The 19,223-nt window shown below is 40.8% G+C and overlaps 1 protein-coding gene across 4 annotated transcripts in view; it reads right to left on the reverse strand.

Moving 5' to 3' along the window:
- CAMKV (CaM kinase like vesicle associated) overlaps positions 1–19,223 on the reverse strand; it is a 287,821-nt gene that overhangs the window by 99,645 nt on the left and 168,953 nt on the right. For all 4 annotated transcript variants that reach the window (XM_053721148.1, XM_053721147.1, XM_053721146.1 and 1 more), the window contains exons 2-3: positions 14,289–14,390; positions 5,014–5,145 (exon numbers count right to left, since the gene is read on the reverse strand). In XM_053721148.1, coding sequence (XP_053577123.1) covers positions 5,014–5,145; positions 14,289–14,383 — 227 coding nt within the window. In that variant the 5' untranslated portion in view covers positions 14,384–14,390. The remainder of the gene's footprint in view (positions 1–5,013; positions 5,146–14,288; positions 14,391–19,223) is intronic.

The following is a 19,223-nucleotide window of genomic DNA, read 5'->3' on the forward strand; positions in this document are numbered from 1 at the left end:
CAGCGTAAGAACGCCTGTTTCTTTGTTTGGTCTGAAGACAAACGAGAAATGTGGAACCTTCCCCTTGGGGGAGAATCCTTGAATTCTAGAAGGTACCCCTGAGCAACTATTTCTAAAGCCCAGGGGTCTGGAACATCTCTTGCCCAAGCCTGAGCGAAGAGAGAAAGTCTGCCCCCCCACTAGATCCGATCCCGGATCGGGGGCTACCCCTTCATGCTGTCTTGGTAGCAGGAGCAGGCTTCTTGGCCTGTTTACCCTTATTCCAGCCCTGCAAGGGTTTCCAGGTTGCCTTGGGCTGGGAAGCGTTATCCTGCTTTGCGGCAGCAGAGGTTGTAGCAGGTCCGCTCCTGAAGTTGCGAAAGGAGCCTTGTTTTTGGCCTTGAATGGCCTATCTTGTGGATAATTTCTTTCAGCTCTGGGCCGAAAAGGGTTTTCCCCTTGAAAGGAATGTTTAACAGTTTCGTCTTGGACGACATATCCGCCGACCACGATTTGAGCCAAAGTGCTCGTCGCGCCATGACGGCAAAACCAGAGGTTTTCGCCGCTAATTTAGCTGATTGGAGCGCGGCATCAGTGATAAAAGAATTAGCCAGTTTTAAAGCGTGAATTCTATCCATGACCTCATCGCATGAAGTCTCTCTCTGGAGCGACTCCTCCAGAGCCTCGAACCAAAAGGCCGCTGCAGTAGTTACAGGGATAATGCAGGCGATTGGTTGAAGCAGAAAACCTTGCTGAACAAAAATTTTCTTTAGCAAGCCCTCCAATTTTTTATCCATAGGATCTTTGAAAGCACAACTGTCCTCTATTGGTATAGTTGTACGCTTAGCCAATGTTGAAACAGCCCCCTCTACCTTAGGGACCGTCTGCCACGCGTCCTTCCTGGGGTCATTTATGGGGAACATTTTCTTAAAGATAGGTGGGGGAACAAAGGGTACACCTGGTCTCTCCCACTCCTTAGTCACAATATCCGCCACCCTTTTAGGAATCGGAAATGCCTCAGTGTATACAGATACCTCTAAATATCTGTCCATTTTACACAATTTTTCAGCGACCACCATGGGGTCACAATCGTCCAGCGTAGCCAAAACCTCCTTAAGCAGTACGCGGAGGTGTTCCAGCTTAAATTTAAACGCTAAGGAATCTGACTCTGTCTGCTGAGAAACTTTCCCTGTGTCAGAAATTTCTCCCTCAGACAGCCCTTCCCTCACTGCTACCTCTGAGTTTTGTGAGGGTGCTACAGATACATTATTCAAAGCTTCAGATGGCTCATCCTCTATGTGTAAAACTGAGCTATCGCGCTTTCTTGGAAAAACTGGCAGTTTGGATAAAAAAGCTGCAAGGGAATTATCCATTACTGCCGCTAATTGTTGTAAGGTAACAGAGGGGAAAGCGCTAGAGGTACTAGGCATCGCTTGCGCGGGCGTAACTGGTGTAGACACGTGGGGGGAGGAAGGAGGACTATCCTCATTACCCTCCGTTAAAGAATCATCTTGGGCAGCATTTTGTATTGTCACTGGATGATCTTTAAAATGTTTAGATGTTTGTGCACACTTTAAACATACGTGCAATGGGGGTATTGCCATGGCTTTTGAATATAAAGAACAAGGTCTATCTGAAGACTCAGACATGTTTGACAGACTCAGAACACTAAAATGTTGAAAAAAAAATACTTTTGAAAAAACGTTACTGTCTCTTTAAATAATAAAAAGGCACACACTTTTTACCAAATCACCAAAAAACATCCGATCTTAATGAAATTTTCACCACATGATCCTCATGCCTTGAAATGATTGCACACAAGTTTTCAAATCGTTTAACCCCTTAATGCCCAAACCGGAGCAAAATGAGTAAATAACCGGTTTACCCCACTACAGTACTCTGCCACAGTCTTTGCCGTGGCTTTACCTTCCTTTAGGGTTATTTGCAGGTGTAAATGAAGCCTCCCTGAAGTCCTCCTGTACTCAAAAGGCTCTGCACATGAAGCTGCGTGGAGCTGTGTTCCAAATTAACTGCGCAATTGAGGCGCGAAAATGAGGCCTCCTCCTTCTCACTCTAGAGATATGGGGCCTTACTGAGTCAAAATAGCTGTCTATTACAATGCCAGGCGTAAAAATACCCCAAAAAATGTTTGCAAAGCGCTTAAAAATGTTCAACAACATCAGATTACCCTAATAAAGGAATCGATTAGCCCATCAAGTGTCTGTCAGTATTAAGCCCTTAGTGAAAGCCCTCTTTCTATACTGTGTCTGAGAAAATGGCTTACCTCCCTCGTGGGATATCTGTCAGTTTTCTAGCACTACCAGGTCTTGTTAGAAAATATGACTGAAACATACCTCAAGCAGAATAAGCCTGCAACTGTTCCCCCCAACTGAAGTTCTCCTGTACTCAACAGTCCTGCGTGGGAACAGCAATGGATTTTAGTTACAACATGCTAAAATCTTTTTCCTCTCAGCAGAATCTTCATCACTTTCTGCTGCAGAGTAAATAGTACAAACCAGCACTATTTTAAAATAACAAACTCTTGATTGAAGAAGTAAAACTACAAATCTAACCCCCCGCCTGGAAATGCGCACTATAATTCCCAGTTGTAGTACACGGAGAGGCACTTCTAAGCTGACTTCACGAAATTCCTAGAAATTTGAGTTACTGTGTAGGACTGAGGTACTACCCGGTCCCTATAACCTAAGTTTGTTCATTCTGTTTGTAAATGATGTTTTCATAATGGATTTATTTCTGAGTTCACATTAATCGAAAATGAGGTTTATATGACAGATATTCTATTTCATTCTAGACACACTTGACCTATATACGCAGTAATGTCATTAATTGCTACACTTGCTGTGTCATACCAACGGCATAATGTTTATGTATATGTTCACCGATTGGTCACCTGCGTTGTGACATCTGCTGTAATGTTTAATCCTCAATAAAAAACTTTTGGAAAAAAAAAAAAACCTACAAATCTAACACCACATACTCTTTACCATCCCCGTGGAGATGCTACTAGTTAGAGCGGCAAAGAGATTGACTGGGGGGGCGGAGCCTGAGGGGAGCTATATGGACAGCTTTGCTGTGTGCTCTCTTTGCCATTTCCTGTAGGGAATGAGAATATCCCACAAGTAAGGATGAATCCGTGGACTGAATACACCAAGTAAGAGAAACACTTTTTGAAAAAACTTTACTGTGCCTTTAAATAATAAAAAGCACACACTTTTTTACCAAATCTCCAAAAAACATCCAATCTTTATGAAAATAAACAAATTTTCAAGACAATTAACCCCTTTTTGCCCAAACCGGAGCAAATTGAAGCAGGCTACCGGTTTAACACACTACAGCACGGTGCCACAGTCTCTGCTGTGGCCCTACCTTCCTTGGGGATTACTTTTGGACGAAAATAAGCCTCCCTGGAGTCCTCCTGCAATCTCTGGACTCTACACGTGAAGCTGCATGAAGCTGTCTTGCAAAAGAACTGCGCAACTGAGGCGCGAAAATGAGGCCCCCTCCCTCTTCACTCTGGAGTTGTGGGGCCTTCCTGAGTGAAATTAGGTGTCTAACAATATGCCAGGCGTATTAAAACTCCAAAAAGTGTTCCAAACATAAAAAACACTTGTGCAAATATGAGATTATACTAATAAAATAATCGATTTAGCCCATCACAGTGTCCACCAGTATTTAAGCCCTTTAACTAAGCCATCCTTCTATACTGAGTCTCAGAAAATGGCTTACCTTCCCACATGGGGATTTCTGTCAGTCTTCTAGCATTACCAAGTCTTGTTAGAAAAAAAGTGACTGAGCATACCTTAAGCAGTTAAGCCTGCAAACTGTTCCCCCCAACTGAAGTTCTCCGGTACTCAACAGTCCTGTGTGGGAACAGCAATGGATTTTAGTTACAACATGCTAAAATCTTTTTCCTCTCAGCAGAAATCTTCATCACTTTCTGCCTCAGAGTAAATAGTACAAACCGGCACTATTTTAAAATAACAAACTCTTGATTGAAGAAATAAAAACTACGAATCTAACACCACATACTCTTTACCCTCCCGTGGAGATGCTACTTGTTAGAGCGGCAAAGAGAATGACTGGGGGGGCGGAGCCTGAGGGGAGCTATATGGACAGCTCTGCTGTGTGCTCTCTTTGCCACTTCCTGTAGGGAATGAGAATATCACAAGTAAGGATGAATCCGTGGACTGGATACACCATGTAAGAGAAATACAATTTGATAACAGAAGTAAATTGTAAAGTTGTTTAAAATTGTATGTTCTATCTGAGTCATGAAAGACATTTTTTGAGTTTTATGTCCCTTTAACATTGATGGTTGCATGTGGTGCACATGAATTCTCGTACATCAGATGTGAACCTCTAGCGATGCGGGAAAACAATAATAACAGCAGCGCTTACAAAAACGTTGTATGTTAATATGTGTGATTGTAAAATATTTGCATATCAGTTTTCTCATGGTAAAGTAGTCTGAATGGAGAGAACGGAAGCTGCCTCGAAGCACTGGCCACAGGTGTTTTAGAGGCGTGGCCGGAATTTGTCACCTACACCTCAGCCCAGAATACATTATTTTTAATGACTATATTGCCCCTGTAAGACATGCCCTACCTGCCCTACTCAACACCTATAAACTTGCACCTTTTGGTCATGACTCCACCTACAGAACACGTGAGACTCTACCAACAGGTCTCCCTGATTCAGCCTAAGCATCCCAGTCCCAGGCTGGATATGGAAAATGTTTGGAGGTCTGATGTAAATCTTATTCCAGCCATATATATGGTGGAAGCCAAAATACCAGGTAATTCTCTGCTGAATAGGAAGCATTGTTTGCTTTAAAGTGTGTGGTAATGTGTACAACAAAGAAGAAATGTGTATTGTTAAAAGCAAAGGTGTGTATATACAGGTACATTATATAAAGGTAGGTGATGCATTCTGACAAGGGAAAATAGGTACTTATAAGTTGAAATAAGTTAAATAGTTACTGTATGGCGAGCTGCACACAGTCAGATAACTTACATTTTTAAGATGTTAATCTCATTCTTTGCTGCCTTCCTTACTTTACGTCCATCCCTCTTTAGAAACCGTTTGCAGGTGTAAAGTTTTCCAGAAGATTTCTCTTTAGCTCGAAAAACTTCACAGAATTCCTCCCTATGGATAAAGAGAAATGGTATTACTTAAAGTGATGGTTAAGTTCATTGATTATATTGTGAGTTGTGCGCTAAACCCGGTGCGTAAATAATGCTAGAAATATAGCGGTATCGCACTTTTTCATAGCGCTGCCATTACAAGTTACTAAATACAAAACAAACGTATTTTGTTGTGCGATAAGATCCATACCGCACAAAAGCCAAGGCCTGACTTGACGTGCTTGTGCATGTTTTGCCCCATAGACATCAATGGAGAGAAAGTGTTAGAAAAAAACGAACACCTGCGATTGCGGAATGGCGATCGATATAACGCAATCCCCATTGATGTCTATTGGGACAAGAAGGTTATGTAGAAACCTAACACCATAACATAAACCCCTAGTCTAAATACCCCTAATCCGCTGCCCCCGACATTGCCAACACTAAATAAAGTGATTAACCCCTAAACCCCCACCTCCCGCATCGCTAACACCAAAACCTATTAACCCCTAAACCTACGGCCCCCCACATCACAAATACTAAACTAAACCTATTAACCCCTAAACAGTCGCCCCCCCCATATCGCGAAACACTAAACTATTAACCCGTAAACCTAACACTCCCCTAACTTTAAATTAAAGTTACAATATAACTATCTTAAAATAAATAAAAACTTACCTGTGAAATAAAAATAAAAAAACTAACTAACTTTGCGGGCAAAGGCCAATTTTTCAGCGGTATAGCCATACTGCAACACTTGCAATTTTGCCCAAAAATTATAATAAAAAAGTAAATGATGGGCACTTTCATTTATGAAAATCATTGTAAATGGTAAATTATATAAATAAATACCCTTTCATATTGTTATAAATTGCGCCCTTCCTCCGCCCGCAACGCATACTCTAGTTCTGTCTTCAATGACAAATCATGTTTTAGCCAATCGTATCGCGCCCCCTTTGGCGTCCAGCAAGTTAATATTAAATGCCACTGGTTTTGACGCCAAAGGGGACGCGATACGATTTGATACAAAATATGATTGACATTACACATAGACACACCTTCACATTAACTGTTTTAATTATTTTACTTATTGCTAAGGGGGGGGGGGGGGGGTCCTTGGAAGGATTAGATTGAGGAAATTCTTTGGGAACAAGTTTCTGGCAACATCTGAGAGAGTGGTCTAACATATGCCTTATTCGACATCCGAAGATAAGTAATGTTTATAGTTTGATCATCACCTTGTTATTACTGCTTTATTTTATTTTAATGAGTTCATAATAAACACTGCTATTGTTATACTGCATTCTTGTGCTTTCCATTTTGTCCATACTGGTGAGAGTGCACACCCCTTTGTTTCAGGACAACTTTGCTCAATTGGTATCCTTTGTTGAAATGTAACTCCTTACCATGAGAAAGTATTGAGGTAGGCTTAGAAGCGTGCATGTGTATTGAGCACTATATACAAATGCTGCAAATACTCCTGCTATAAAGTCTTTAACACACATGCACGCTCCTGAGCCACCTACAGTATGCTCTAATGGAAAGAAGCTAAGTTGCAACAAAGGAGACCAAGAGAAAGAGGACAATTTAAAACATACAAATAAGTTTGAAATACTTTCTTTAAATTGCACGTTCTTTCTTAATCATGACAGTATAATTTTTACTTCCATGGCCCTTTAAACAAACAAATCCATCATAAAATTGTCTCTAAATTTTGAAGCCTACAACGCGTTTCAGTCAACTCCTTAACCATAAACTGTTTACAGATTAACTTACGAATGTCTGGAGCACTAGATAGCAGCAGAGTTTGCACAACATATAAAACATATAAAAACATTGTTGCAAAACTACTTCCATAGAGCTCACACTTTTGAGCCTATCTAGGTATGCTCTTCAACAAAGGATAAAAAAAGAACAACTACATTATAATAGTATAATTGAACTAGAAAGTTTTCTAAAACAGTATGCTCCATTTGAATCATTAAATAAATATTTTTCATGTATTTTTCAGAATGTGCCAGATGGTTTAATAGAATATTAAAGTCAAATTTATATTTTCTATGATTTTATTCTTTGAGGAAGAGCATATCTAGATAGGTTCAGGAGCATTTACATGTTGTGAGCACTGTACGGCAGTGTAATATACATTGTTGAATTGTTTCAAAGCATATGGAGTGGCATTTAATAACTGATATTACTGCTATGTGATGAGGACATTATCTAAAATTAACACAGTCTATGGTTATGAGCAGCTACCTCAAATCAGAAAAGACAAGAGCTGTGTGAGGAAGCCTGGCATCCCATGGGTGTTGGCACTGTTGGTGTATGTATGATATTGTTTGTTTCATGGAGGCTGTATGGTTGCAGGAGCTAGCACTATATGCCTGAAGGAGGCTGGCACTGTGTGTTTAAAGAAGGCTGGCACTGTGTGTTTAAAGAAGGCTGGCACTATTTGCCTGAAGGAGGCTGGCACTGTGTGTTTGAAGAAGGCTGGCACTGTGTGTTTAAAGAAGGCTGACACTGTGTGTTTGAAGAAGGCTGGCACTTTTTGCCTAAAGGAGGCTGGCACTGTGTGTTTAAAAAAGGCTGGCACTATATGCCTGAAGGAGGCTGGCACTGTGTGTTTGAAGAAGGCTGGCACTATATACCTAAAGAAGGCTGAGATTGTATGTTCGAAGAAGGCTGGCACTATATGACGGAAGGAGGCTGGCACTATATGAAGAAGGCTTGCACTATATGACGGAAGGAGGCTGGCACTGTATGAAGAAGGCTGGCACTATATACCTAAAGAAGGCTGAGACTGTATGTTCGAAGAAGGCTGGCACTATATGACGGAAGGAGGCTGGCACTGTATGAAGAAGGCTGGCACTATATGACGGAAGGAGGCTGGCACTGTATGAAGAAGGCTGGCACTATATAACTAAAGAAGGCTGGCACTGTATAAAGAAGGCCGGCACTACATGACGGAAGGAGGCTGGCACTGTATGAAGAAGGCTGGCACTATATAACTAAAGAAGGCTGGCACTGTATAAAGAAGGCCGGCACTACATGATGGAAGGAGGCTGGCACTGTATGAAGAAGGCTGGCACTATATGACTAAAGGAGGCTGGTTTGCAGGTGTAAAGTTTTCCCGAAGATTTCTCTTTAGCTCGAAAAACTTCACAGAATTCCTCCCTATGGATAAAGAGAAATGTTATTACTTAAAGTGATGGTTAAGTTCATTGATTATATTGTGAGTTGTGCGCTAAACCCGGTGCGTAAATAATGCTAGAAATTTAGCGGTATCGCACTTTTCATAGCGCTGCCATTACAAGTTACAAAATACAAAAAAAACGTATTTTGTTGTGCGATAAGCTCCATACCGCACAAAAGCCAAGGCCTGACTTGACGTGCTTGTGCATGTTTTGCCCCATAGACATCAATGGAGAGAAAGTGTTAGAAAAAAACGAACACCTGCGATTGTGGAATGGCGATCGCTATAACGCAATCCCCATTGATGTCTATTGGGACAAGAAGGTTATGTAGAAACCTAACACCATAACATAAACCCCTAGTCTAAATACCCCTAATCCGCTGCCCCCGACATCGCCAACACTAAATAAAGTGATTAACCCCTAAACCCCCGCCTCCCGCATCGCTAACACCAAAACCTATTAACCCCTAAACCTACGGCCCCCCACATCACAAATACTAAACTAAACCTATTAACCCCTAAACAGTCGCCCCCCCATATCGTGAAACACTAAACTATTAACCCGTAAACCTAACACTCCCCTAACTTTAAATTAAAGTTACAATATAACTATCTTAAAATAAATAAAAACTTACCTGTGAAATAAAAATAAAAAAACTAACTAACTTTGCGGGCAAAGGCCAATTTTTCAGCGGTATAGCCATACTGCAACACTTGCAATTTTGCCCAAAAATTATAATAAAAAAGTAAATGATGGGCACTTTCATTTATGAAAATCATTGTAAATGGTAAATTATATAAATAAATACCCTTTCATATTGTTATAAATTGCGCCCTTCCTCCGCCCGCAACGCATACTCTAGTTCTGTCTTCAATGACAAATCATGTTGTAGCCAATCGTATCGCGCCCCCTTTGGCGTCCAGCAAGTTAATATTAAATGCCACTGGTTTTGACGCCAAAGGGGACGCGATACGATTTGATACAAAATATGATTGACATTACACATAGACACACCTTCACATTAACTGTTTTAATTATTTTACTTATTGCTAAGGGGGGGGGGGGGTCCTTGGAAGGATTAGATTGAGGAAATTCTTTGGGAACAAGTTTCTGGCAACATCTGAGAGAGTGGTCTAACATATGCCTTATTCGACATCCGAAGATAAGTAATGTTTATAGTTTGATCATCACCTTGTTATTACTGCTTTATATTATTTTAATGAGTTCATAATAAACACTGCTATTGTTATACTGCATTCTTGTGCTTTCCGTTTTGTCCATACTGGTGAGAGTGCACACCCCTTTGTTTCAGGACAACTTTGCTCAATTGGTATCCTTTGTTGAAATGTAACTCCTTACCATGGTTATGAACAGCTACCTCAAATCAGAAAAGACAAGAGCTGTGTGAGGAAGCCTGGCATCCCATGGGTGTTGGCACTGTTGGTGTATGTATGATATTGTTTGTTTCATGGAGGCTGTATGGTTGCAGGAGCTAGCACTATATGCCTGAAGGAGGCTGGCACTGTGTGTTTAAAGAGGGCTGGCACTGTGTGTTTAAAGAAGGCTGGCACTATTTGCCTGAAGGAGGCTGGCACTGTGTGTTTGAAGAAGGCTGGCACTTTTTGCCTAAAGGAGGCTGGCACTGTGTGTTTAAAAAAGGCTGGCACTATATGCCTGAAGGAGGCTGGCACTGTGTGTTTGAAGAAGGCTGGCACTGTGTGTTTAAAAAAGGCTGGCACTATATGCCTGAAGGAGGCTGGCACTGTGTGTTTGAAGAAGGCTGGCACTATATACCTAAAGAAGGCTGAGATTGTATGTTCGAAGAAGGCTGGCACTATATGACAGAAGGAGGCTGGCACTATATGAAGAAGGCTTGCACTATATGACGGAAGGAGGCTGGCACTGTATGAAGAAGGCTGGCACTATATACCTAAAGAAGGCTGAGACTGTATGTTTGAAGAAGGCTGGCACTATATGACGGAAGGAGGCTGGCACTGTATGAAGAAGGCTGGCACTATATGACGGAAGGAGGCTGGCACTGTATGAAGAAGGCTGGCACTATATAACTAAAGAAGGCTGGCACTGTATAAAGAAGGCCGGCACTACATGACGGAAGGAGGCTGGCACTGTATGAAGAAGGCTGGCACTATATAACTAAAGAAGGCTGGCACTGTATAAAGAAGGCCGGCACTACATGATGGAAGGAGGCTGGCACTGTATGAAGAAGGCTGGCACTATATGACTAAAGGAGGCTGGCACTGTATGAAGAAGGCTGGCACTATATGATGGAAGTAGGCTGGCACTGTATGAAGAAGGCTGGCACTATATGACTAAAGGAGGCTGGTACTATATGAAGAAGGCTGGCACTATATGACTAAAGGAGGCTGGTACTATATGAAGAAGGCTGGCACTATATGACTAAAGGAGGCTGGCACTGTATGAAGAAGGCTGGCACTATATGACTAAAGGAGGCTGGCACTGTATGAAGGCTGGCACTATATGACGGAAGGAGGCTGGCACTGTATGAAGAAGGCTGGCACTGTATGAAGAAGGCTGGCACTATATGACTAAAGGAGGCTGGCACTGTATGAAGAAGGCTGGCACTATATGACTAAAGGAGGCTGGCACTGTATGAAGAAGGCTGGAACTTTATGTTCAAAGAAGGCTGGCACTGTATGACGGAATGAGGCTGACACTGTATGAAGAAGGCTGGCACTATATGACAAAAGGAGGCTGGCACTGTATGACTGAAGGAGGCTGGCACTGTATTAAGAAGGCTGGCACTATATGACTGAAGGAGGCTGGCACTGTATGTTTGAAGAAGGCTGGCACTATATGACTAAATGAGACTGGCCCTGTATAAAGAAGGCTGGCACTATATGACAGAAGGAGGCTGGCACTGTATGACTGAAGGAGGCTGGCACTGTATTAAGAAGGCTGGCACTATATGACTGAAGGAGGCTGGCACTGTATGTTTGAAGAAGGCTGGCACTATATGACTAAATGAGGATGACACTGTATAAAGAAGGCTGGCACTATATGACTAAATGAGGCTGGCACTGTATAAAGAAGGCTGGCACTATATGATTGAATGAGGCTGGCACTGTATAAAGAAGGCTGGCACTATATGACTGAAGGAGGCTGGCACTGTATGTTTGAAGAAGGCTGGCACTATATGACTAAATGAGGATGACACTGTATAAAGAAGGCTGGCACTATATGATTGAATGAGGCTGGCACTGTATTAAGAAGGCTGTCACTATATGACTGAAGGAGGCTGGCACAGTGGCCCTGTATGTCTGACAGAGACTGGCACTATATTTCTGAAGGAGGATGGTAAAGGTTTAGATGAAGCAAACATGTAGTGCCACCTAGGCTATTACTGCTGTTGTGTGTTAGAATGAGTATTATCCTGTTTATATATGAGATACTGGCATGATGGGGCTTGGCACTGCTTCTGTGTAGGGGGCATGAGGGTTGGCATTCTGTAGGCTTGGGGCAGGTTGCCACTGTCAGTAAATTTGTGTCTTTGAGACAGACTGGAACAAAATATTTGAAGGAGACACTGCTTCTGTGCAAAGAGTGGCACTAACAAAATTGTGCTTCCGGCACCCAGCACTGTCCCTGTGAGTCTCTAGTAGGTTGGCACACTTCTGTATATTTGTCACAGGTTTGCACTGGCAATTTATATCACTGTTAGTGCTTCTGTGTATTTAAAGGAACAATTACATTTTTTCTTCAGTCTTCAAACAGATTTACAAATCAACAGAGTCTGAACCACATAGATCAGGTTAACACCCTGTTAGCTTCAATTTGCTTATTTGAAAGAGCCAATTCGGTGTTGAGTTTGGAGAAGACATGGATTGCCAATATTAGTATGTTAACAAAATATGCAGTGTCTTGGCATGTGCATAAAAGATAAGATAGTAAACTGCAAATTAAGAACAGACATGTTGCAGGGTTAGGCTTGTGAAGCCTGGGTATGTATGCTTTAACTTTTCAAGGATGCAAAATACGCAATTTTCAGACTTAAATGGATAGTAAATCCAAAAATTTTCTTTTATGATTCAGATAGAACATAAGATTTTAAACAACTTTCCAATTTAATTCTATTATCAAATTTTCTTCATTCTCTTGTTATCCATTGCTGAAGGGTCAGCATTGCACTACTGACAGGAAGCTGAAAATATCTATTTAGCCAATCACAAGAGACAAATGTGTGCAGGCACCAATTAGCAGCAGCTCCCACTAGTGTATGATATGTGCGTATTCATTTTTTAACAAGGGATACTAAGAGAACGAAGCACATTTGAAAATATAAGTGAATTTAAAAGTGTCTTAAAATGACTTGCTCTATCTGAATCATGCAAGGTTAATTTTGACTTTCCTATCCTTTTAAATTATAGGAAAAGAGGGTAAAATAAATAAAATACATTGCAACGTTGTTGTACTATGTATAAGTAAGCATTTTATATTAAAGTCTCAAATTGTTACTGTCTCTTTAAAGGGATAGTAAACACTGAGATTTGTGTATAAAATGTTTAATTATGTACAATGAAACTAATTTATTATTTATGTTGTCCCCTTTTCATGTAATTTAGCTCTGAGAATTGAGCAATTTCTAATTCACAGAATTTAAAATGCACCTGCTGACATATCAAGACTAACCCTGCTACATATATGTCCCTAATTGGCTTTACTAATAACTGCAAAACAATTCCCTTTATACTAACGTTATGACAGTGACCTTGTTGTCTGTAGACTAAAGCGCAGATTGGCTCCTCCATATAAGGTAAATGGTGGGAGGAGTTTGCACTAAAAAGGATGTTAGTTTGTTTTAAAAACATTAAAGGGATATGAAACCAAAATATATATTTTGTGATTCAGACAGAGCTTACATTTTTATAAAAGTTTCCCATTTACTTCTATTATTCGTTGTTGAAGAGCTACCTACATAGGTGTCTGAAGCACTACATGGCAGGAAATAGTGCTACCATCTAGTGCTCTTTCAACAAAAGATACAAAGAGAACAACACAAATTTGATAATATAAGTAAATTAGAAATTTGTTTAAAAGTGCATACTCTGTATGAATCATAAAACAAAATGTTGGGTTTCATGTCCCTTTAAGGTTTGGCTGATATGTTATTCTATAGCACTGGTTTTCAAACCTGTCCTCAGACCTCCCTAACAGATTAGATTTTGAGGATATCTGAACTGGATCACAGGTGAAATAATCAGCTGATTAGTAACCATGGTTATTTTAGCTGCTCTCACCCAAGGTCATCCTGAAAACCTGGCCTGTTAGGGAGGACTGATAACAGTTTTGAAAACCAGTGTTCCATAGCAACACAACAGTTTTATAATTACAAGGTATTTACTGCCATTTCAGTGAGCCTTAAGGAGACTGGCATTGCCAATAAATATCAGATGCCAGCATTATCACTGCAGATTTGGAGAAGTTGACACCATTTCTGCAGCTGTGTGTAAAGTGGTAGTATTTTTTAGAGATTCTCAATGTGATGTAGAGACTTTGGGGTTGATTTATCAAGCTGCGGCGGACAGGGGCGCACATACGAGCCCCTGACCACCGCAGCTCGCCTCTAGTGGGCTGAATTCCGCTGCCGGAATTCAGCATTGCACACAAGCTCTATTTCGCACTCGCGTGCAATCCCGCCCCCTGCCCACGCACAGCCAAACATGCTCGGGCAGGAGCTGTCAATCACCCGGTTGGACGAGAGTGGGGAGATTGAAATTCGTCACCTAAGAGGTGGCGAAAGGTTAGGAAAGCAGCGGTTTGATGACCGCTGCTTGTTAAATACGGACTGCAGGTTCTCCTGTGAGAACCTGCAGTCGTAAAGGGTGCAAAGCTTTGCTAAATCTACCCCTTTATGTTGCAGGCTGGTGCCATCTGTGTGTGTGAGATGGAGATGAGGCGGTTGGTATTTGTGTATGACCCGTTGAATACTCACGTCTTAATGAGCTGACCCAGGTCATATTTGTCGCTCACTTCTGTGGGTTGATTGTAATCTTTCTTGTCACCTAATGTCACACATCCAAACGGCATTGCCCGCCTGTAAAACAAGAGTACACTGAGTGCATCATAACTAATAACTGAAACACGTACCGCTGCTTCATATCTCCCTACTGTTCCACTCATACTAGTAGCTCCTAGTTATTCATAATATTACTTATTTGTAAAGTGACACCAAATTCCATAGTGTTGGGTCTATTAAAGGGGACATTAAAGTCAAAATTAAACTTTCATGACTCAGATAGAGTGTGCAGTTTTAAGTACTTTCTAATTTACTTTCATTTTTTTTTTTATAAGCACACTTTCTGGGGTACCAGCTCCTACTGAGCATGTGCAAGAGTTCACAGTGTATACCTATATGAGTCTGTGATTGGTTGATGGCTGTCACATGATACAGGGGCAGCAAAGTGAATTTTGAAAATTGTCAGAAAAAAAATCTACTGTTCATTTAAAGGGACATTAAACACTAAATAAATGCTAGATAGAATGATGCATTCAAAGAAAAGATTAGTCTGAGAATAACATGTAGATGTATTTTTTAAAGTTTCATTAGCTGTTTAAATAGTGACATAATAAGTGTAAAGTTTTAGTGTCTATAAATCAATGGGAGCTGCCATGTTGTAACGTAGGTTACCTTCTCTGCTGTGGCCAATTAGAGACAGTTATAAATAGATCACTAGAGTGTGCAGCCAATGGCTGTGTGGAATATAAAAGTGTTCTGCAGTTCCATTTCTAACAGGAACTGAAAAGCTCACAATTTCAGAATGGAATTACAGGAATAGGGGACAAAATAAATAATGAAAGTATATTGTTTGTTTTATATATACAACTTATTAGTTGATATTACCATCTCAAAGTTTCTAGTGTACCTTTAAAACTCAGAATAAGGGCCCAATTATCTAAAGGTCTCTGGGCTGGCTAGATAATTTAAGAATGCTTGACAGTACTTCTATTTCTCTGTTGGATCTATCTAAAACTGTTTTGTACCCTCAAATTATGGTGTCTCGCTAAGGGACGTATACTGCATTTTCCTATGAGAGGGAGATACTTACATTACATAAGTGCACAATGAAAATCATAAATTAAAAATCATACAAAACAAATAAATGAACCATTCACACAAAAACATGCAGGAAAGAAATTGTATTGTTAAGGTGCATCTAAACTTGTAACAAAATTTGCATGTAAATTATACAATTACACAGGAATAAATCGCATTAAATATGTACAACGTAAATTGTAATTCAAGTACACTGGATGTCCAAAAAACACATAGAAATTTGTACTTATAAGTACAAAATACAAAACGTAATTGTTGTTTTATGGTAAAATTGGCTGAATATGGGCGTGTATGAAATTGTCTTTTAAATCCCAGCATAATTATCTAAACATTTCAACCCTACAGATCTTACTTGCTTTTTTCTCGCAAAAGAAAAGATGGCGAGGTTGTGACAAAATACGCAAAATACTTAATATCCCAATAGGAAAACACAAGCATATGAATACCAGATAATTTCCTTCTGTATGAGGAGAGTCCATGTCTTCATTCCTTACTTATGGGAAATACTGAACCTGGCCACAAGGAGGAGGCAGACACCCCAGCCAAAGGATTAAATACCTTCCCCACTTCCCTCATCCCCAGTCATTCTGCAGAGGGAACAAGGAACAGTAGGAGAAATATCAGGGTATAAATGGTGCCATAAGAACAAAACAAAAATTTAGGTCCGCTCAACAGAGACTACTGGTGGGGACCGTGGGCTCTCCTCATACAGAAGGAAAGGAAATTATCTGGTAAGCATAATTTATGTTTTCCTTCTTAATTAATTAATTAATTATTAGTGAGTGCACGGCTTAATTACTTACTTGTGGGAAACATATACCCAATCTCTAGACGACACTGAATGAAACGGGAGGGTAAAAAGAGAGGCAGACCCTATTCTGAGGGCACCAAAGCCTGAAAAACCTTTCTCCCAAAAGCTGCTTCAGCCGAAGCAAAAACGTCAATTACATGCATAGGCTCAAACGGAGCCTTCTGCAAAACCTTAAGAACAAGATTAAAACTCCAAGGAGGAGCACTAGATCTAAACCCCGGCCTGATTATAGTCAGAGCCTGAACAAAAGACTGGACTGGATAGATGCGACGAGTAACCGACTTACAAGCTTGAATGAGAGTATCAATAACTCTCTCCGAGAAACTTCTCTTGGCTAGGACTAAGCGTTCAATCTCCACGCAGTCAGCCTCAGAGAATCTAGATTTTGATGAACAAAGGGACCTTGCTCCAGCAGATCCCTGCAACAAGGTTACCTCCATGGAGGAGATGAGGACATCCCCACCAGATCCGCAAACCACATCCTCCGCGTCCATGATGGAGCAATTATAATCATTGATGCTTGCTCCTGTTTGATGCGGGCCACTACACCTGGGAGAAGAGGTAACGGCGGAAAAATGTAGATCAGACTGAACCTCCAAGGCACTGCTAATGCATCTATTAGCTCCACCTGAGGATCCCTGAACTGCGACCCATATCTGGGTAGCTTGGAATTGAGCCATGAGATCTATCTCCGGCGTCCCCCATCTGTTGCAAATTTCCGCAAACACCTCGGGATAGAGAGACCATTCCCCCGATGAAAGGATTGTCTGCTGAGAAAATCCGCTTCCCAGTTGTCCACACCCAGAATGTGGATCGCTGACAGCGAGCAGTTGTGGGCCTCCGCCCATTCCAGAATTCGAGATACTTCCCTCATTGCTAGGAAGCTCCTCATTCCCCCTGATGGCTGATGTAAGCCACAAGGTTATGTTGTCCGATTGGAATCTGATAAACTGGGCCGAACCCAGAAGAGGCCAATCCTTCAGAGCATTGAAGATCGCTCGAAGTTCCAAAATGTTGATCGGGAGGAGGGATTCCTCTCGAGTCCACAGGTCCTGTGCCTTCCTGACACCCCAAACAGCTCCCCATCCTGTGAGGCTCGCGCCCGTAGTCACAATCTCCCAGGATGGTCTCAAGAAGGATGTCCCTTGGGACAGGTGATCTGGACAGAGCCACCAGGAGAGCGATTCTCTTGACCGGTTGTCCAGAGAAATCTGTTGAGACATATCCGAATGATTGCCGTTCCACTGTCTCAGTGTGCACAGCTGAAGAGGTCTGAGATGGAATCTGGCAAAAGGAATGATGTCCATACAGGACACCATGAGACCAATTACCTCCATACACCGAGCCACAGAGGGCCTTAAGGAGGTCTGGAGGGCAAGACAATTGGAAGTTAGCTTGTAACATCTCTGGTCTGTAAGAAATATCCTCGTGGATATGGAGTCTATTATCGTACCCAGGAATTCCACCCTGATACTGGGAATAAGAGAACTCTTTTCTAAGTTTAAAGAGAGAATAATTCCACTGAGTATTATCAGACTAACTCTACTAATATCAAAAAGTGTTCAAAATAATTAAATCGTTCCCAATCATTCATACATTAAAGTTTATTAAATTAACTAAGGAACTCACACTCATTCAGTAGCAAAGGCTGTGAATTAAAACCACTTGAACTCTGTGGTTTGCGTAATAGCTATTAGATATATCAGTCCACTATTCAATATCCCCAATCCGTTTTTGAATTAGAATTAACTAAGCCCTTACAATCAGAGGGCTGTATTAATATTAATATATGATAATAAAGGATTGGAGGACATAAATTAAACCACTTCTTAATCTATTTTCCACAAGAGTAAGCACATTAAAAACAAAACAACAGGAGAGACTAAGCTGCCCCTGCCGGACCCCTGACGCGCGTTTCACGAACGCTTCCTCAGAGGGGGTGTGGGCCGCTGCTACTCGGCGTCTTTTATTCAATTGCAATGCCCACCACTCATACCGGACTGGTTAAACGAATGGGAGTTGTCTCCCTATGATTAGCTGAATATCCTATCCATCAAAGCATCAGCATCTTACGTATAAGGAACTCGAGATTAGACAGTGGGTGTGATTCTGGTCATCGCTTAGTCATAGCGGTAGGACCAATCCACAGCAGGGTTGTCATTCCTATACGGGGCGTGAAAGTTAGAGCTAATGTGATTGGACGATCAAGTGCCTCAGCACTATTTGTAAATATCGAGATTCACGAATTATAAATTCATCTGTAAATCTCTTTACACATCTACAATAAGTAATTTTCGAGACTATTGTTTTTTACCCGCTCTGAAACGGATTGATAACAGGGTATATTAATGCAAAATGTGATATAAGACATGCAGACAATTCCTACCCTTATTACACATAAACGGCTCTAATGATCCACAATTAAAGCTTACTATAATATACAAACTGGTTATTCAGAGGTTTGCGATGTTTGTTGTTACTTTATCTTATATTCATTCACAGTAGATAATCACTGTTATATTGTTATTTATTATAAGGGTCTCAAATGTGCTCTTAAGACAGATATCAGTATATTAAGTTTACATTGGGTGTTTGTACTGCATGATTTTTTATATTGCATTGTAAAGTTTATTCCTCCTATCTTAGAGGTTAGTGTTAATGCACATACTGTCAACATAATATTTGCTTTTTTGCAAAAGGTCTTAGCTACAACTGCGTGTTAGAATACCTATGTTGTTACAATAATATCTGTTGAACCAAAAATCATGACTGCAAATCCTATTTACTAGATTAGCTAATAGAGGAAGGGGTATGATATAGGTAAGAAATTTTATTAATTTACAGGAATTCAATATATTATCCTTATATTATGAGGACAGATAATATACCTAGATAAATAAAGATAAGAGATATAAGTGAAATATAAATATTTATATTTATCTTAGCAGTGGCAGTATTTGGAACTTGATACTAATGTGTACAAAGGAGAATTTTTGTGTATA

This window comes from Bombina bombina, chromosome 7, assembly GCF_027579735.1.
Source record: "Bombina bombina isolate aBomBom1 chromosome 7, aBomBom1.pri, whole genome shotgun sequence".
Lineage (NCBI taxonomy): Eukaryota > Metazoa > Chordata > Amphibia > Anura > Bombinatoridae > Bombina > Bombina bombina.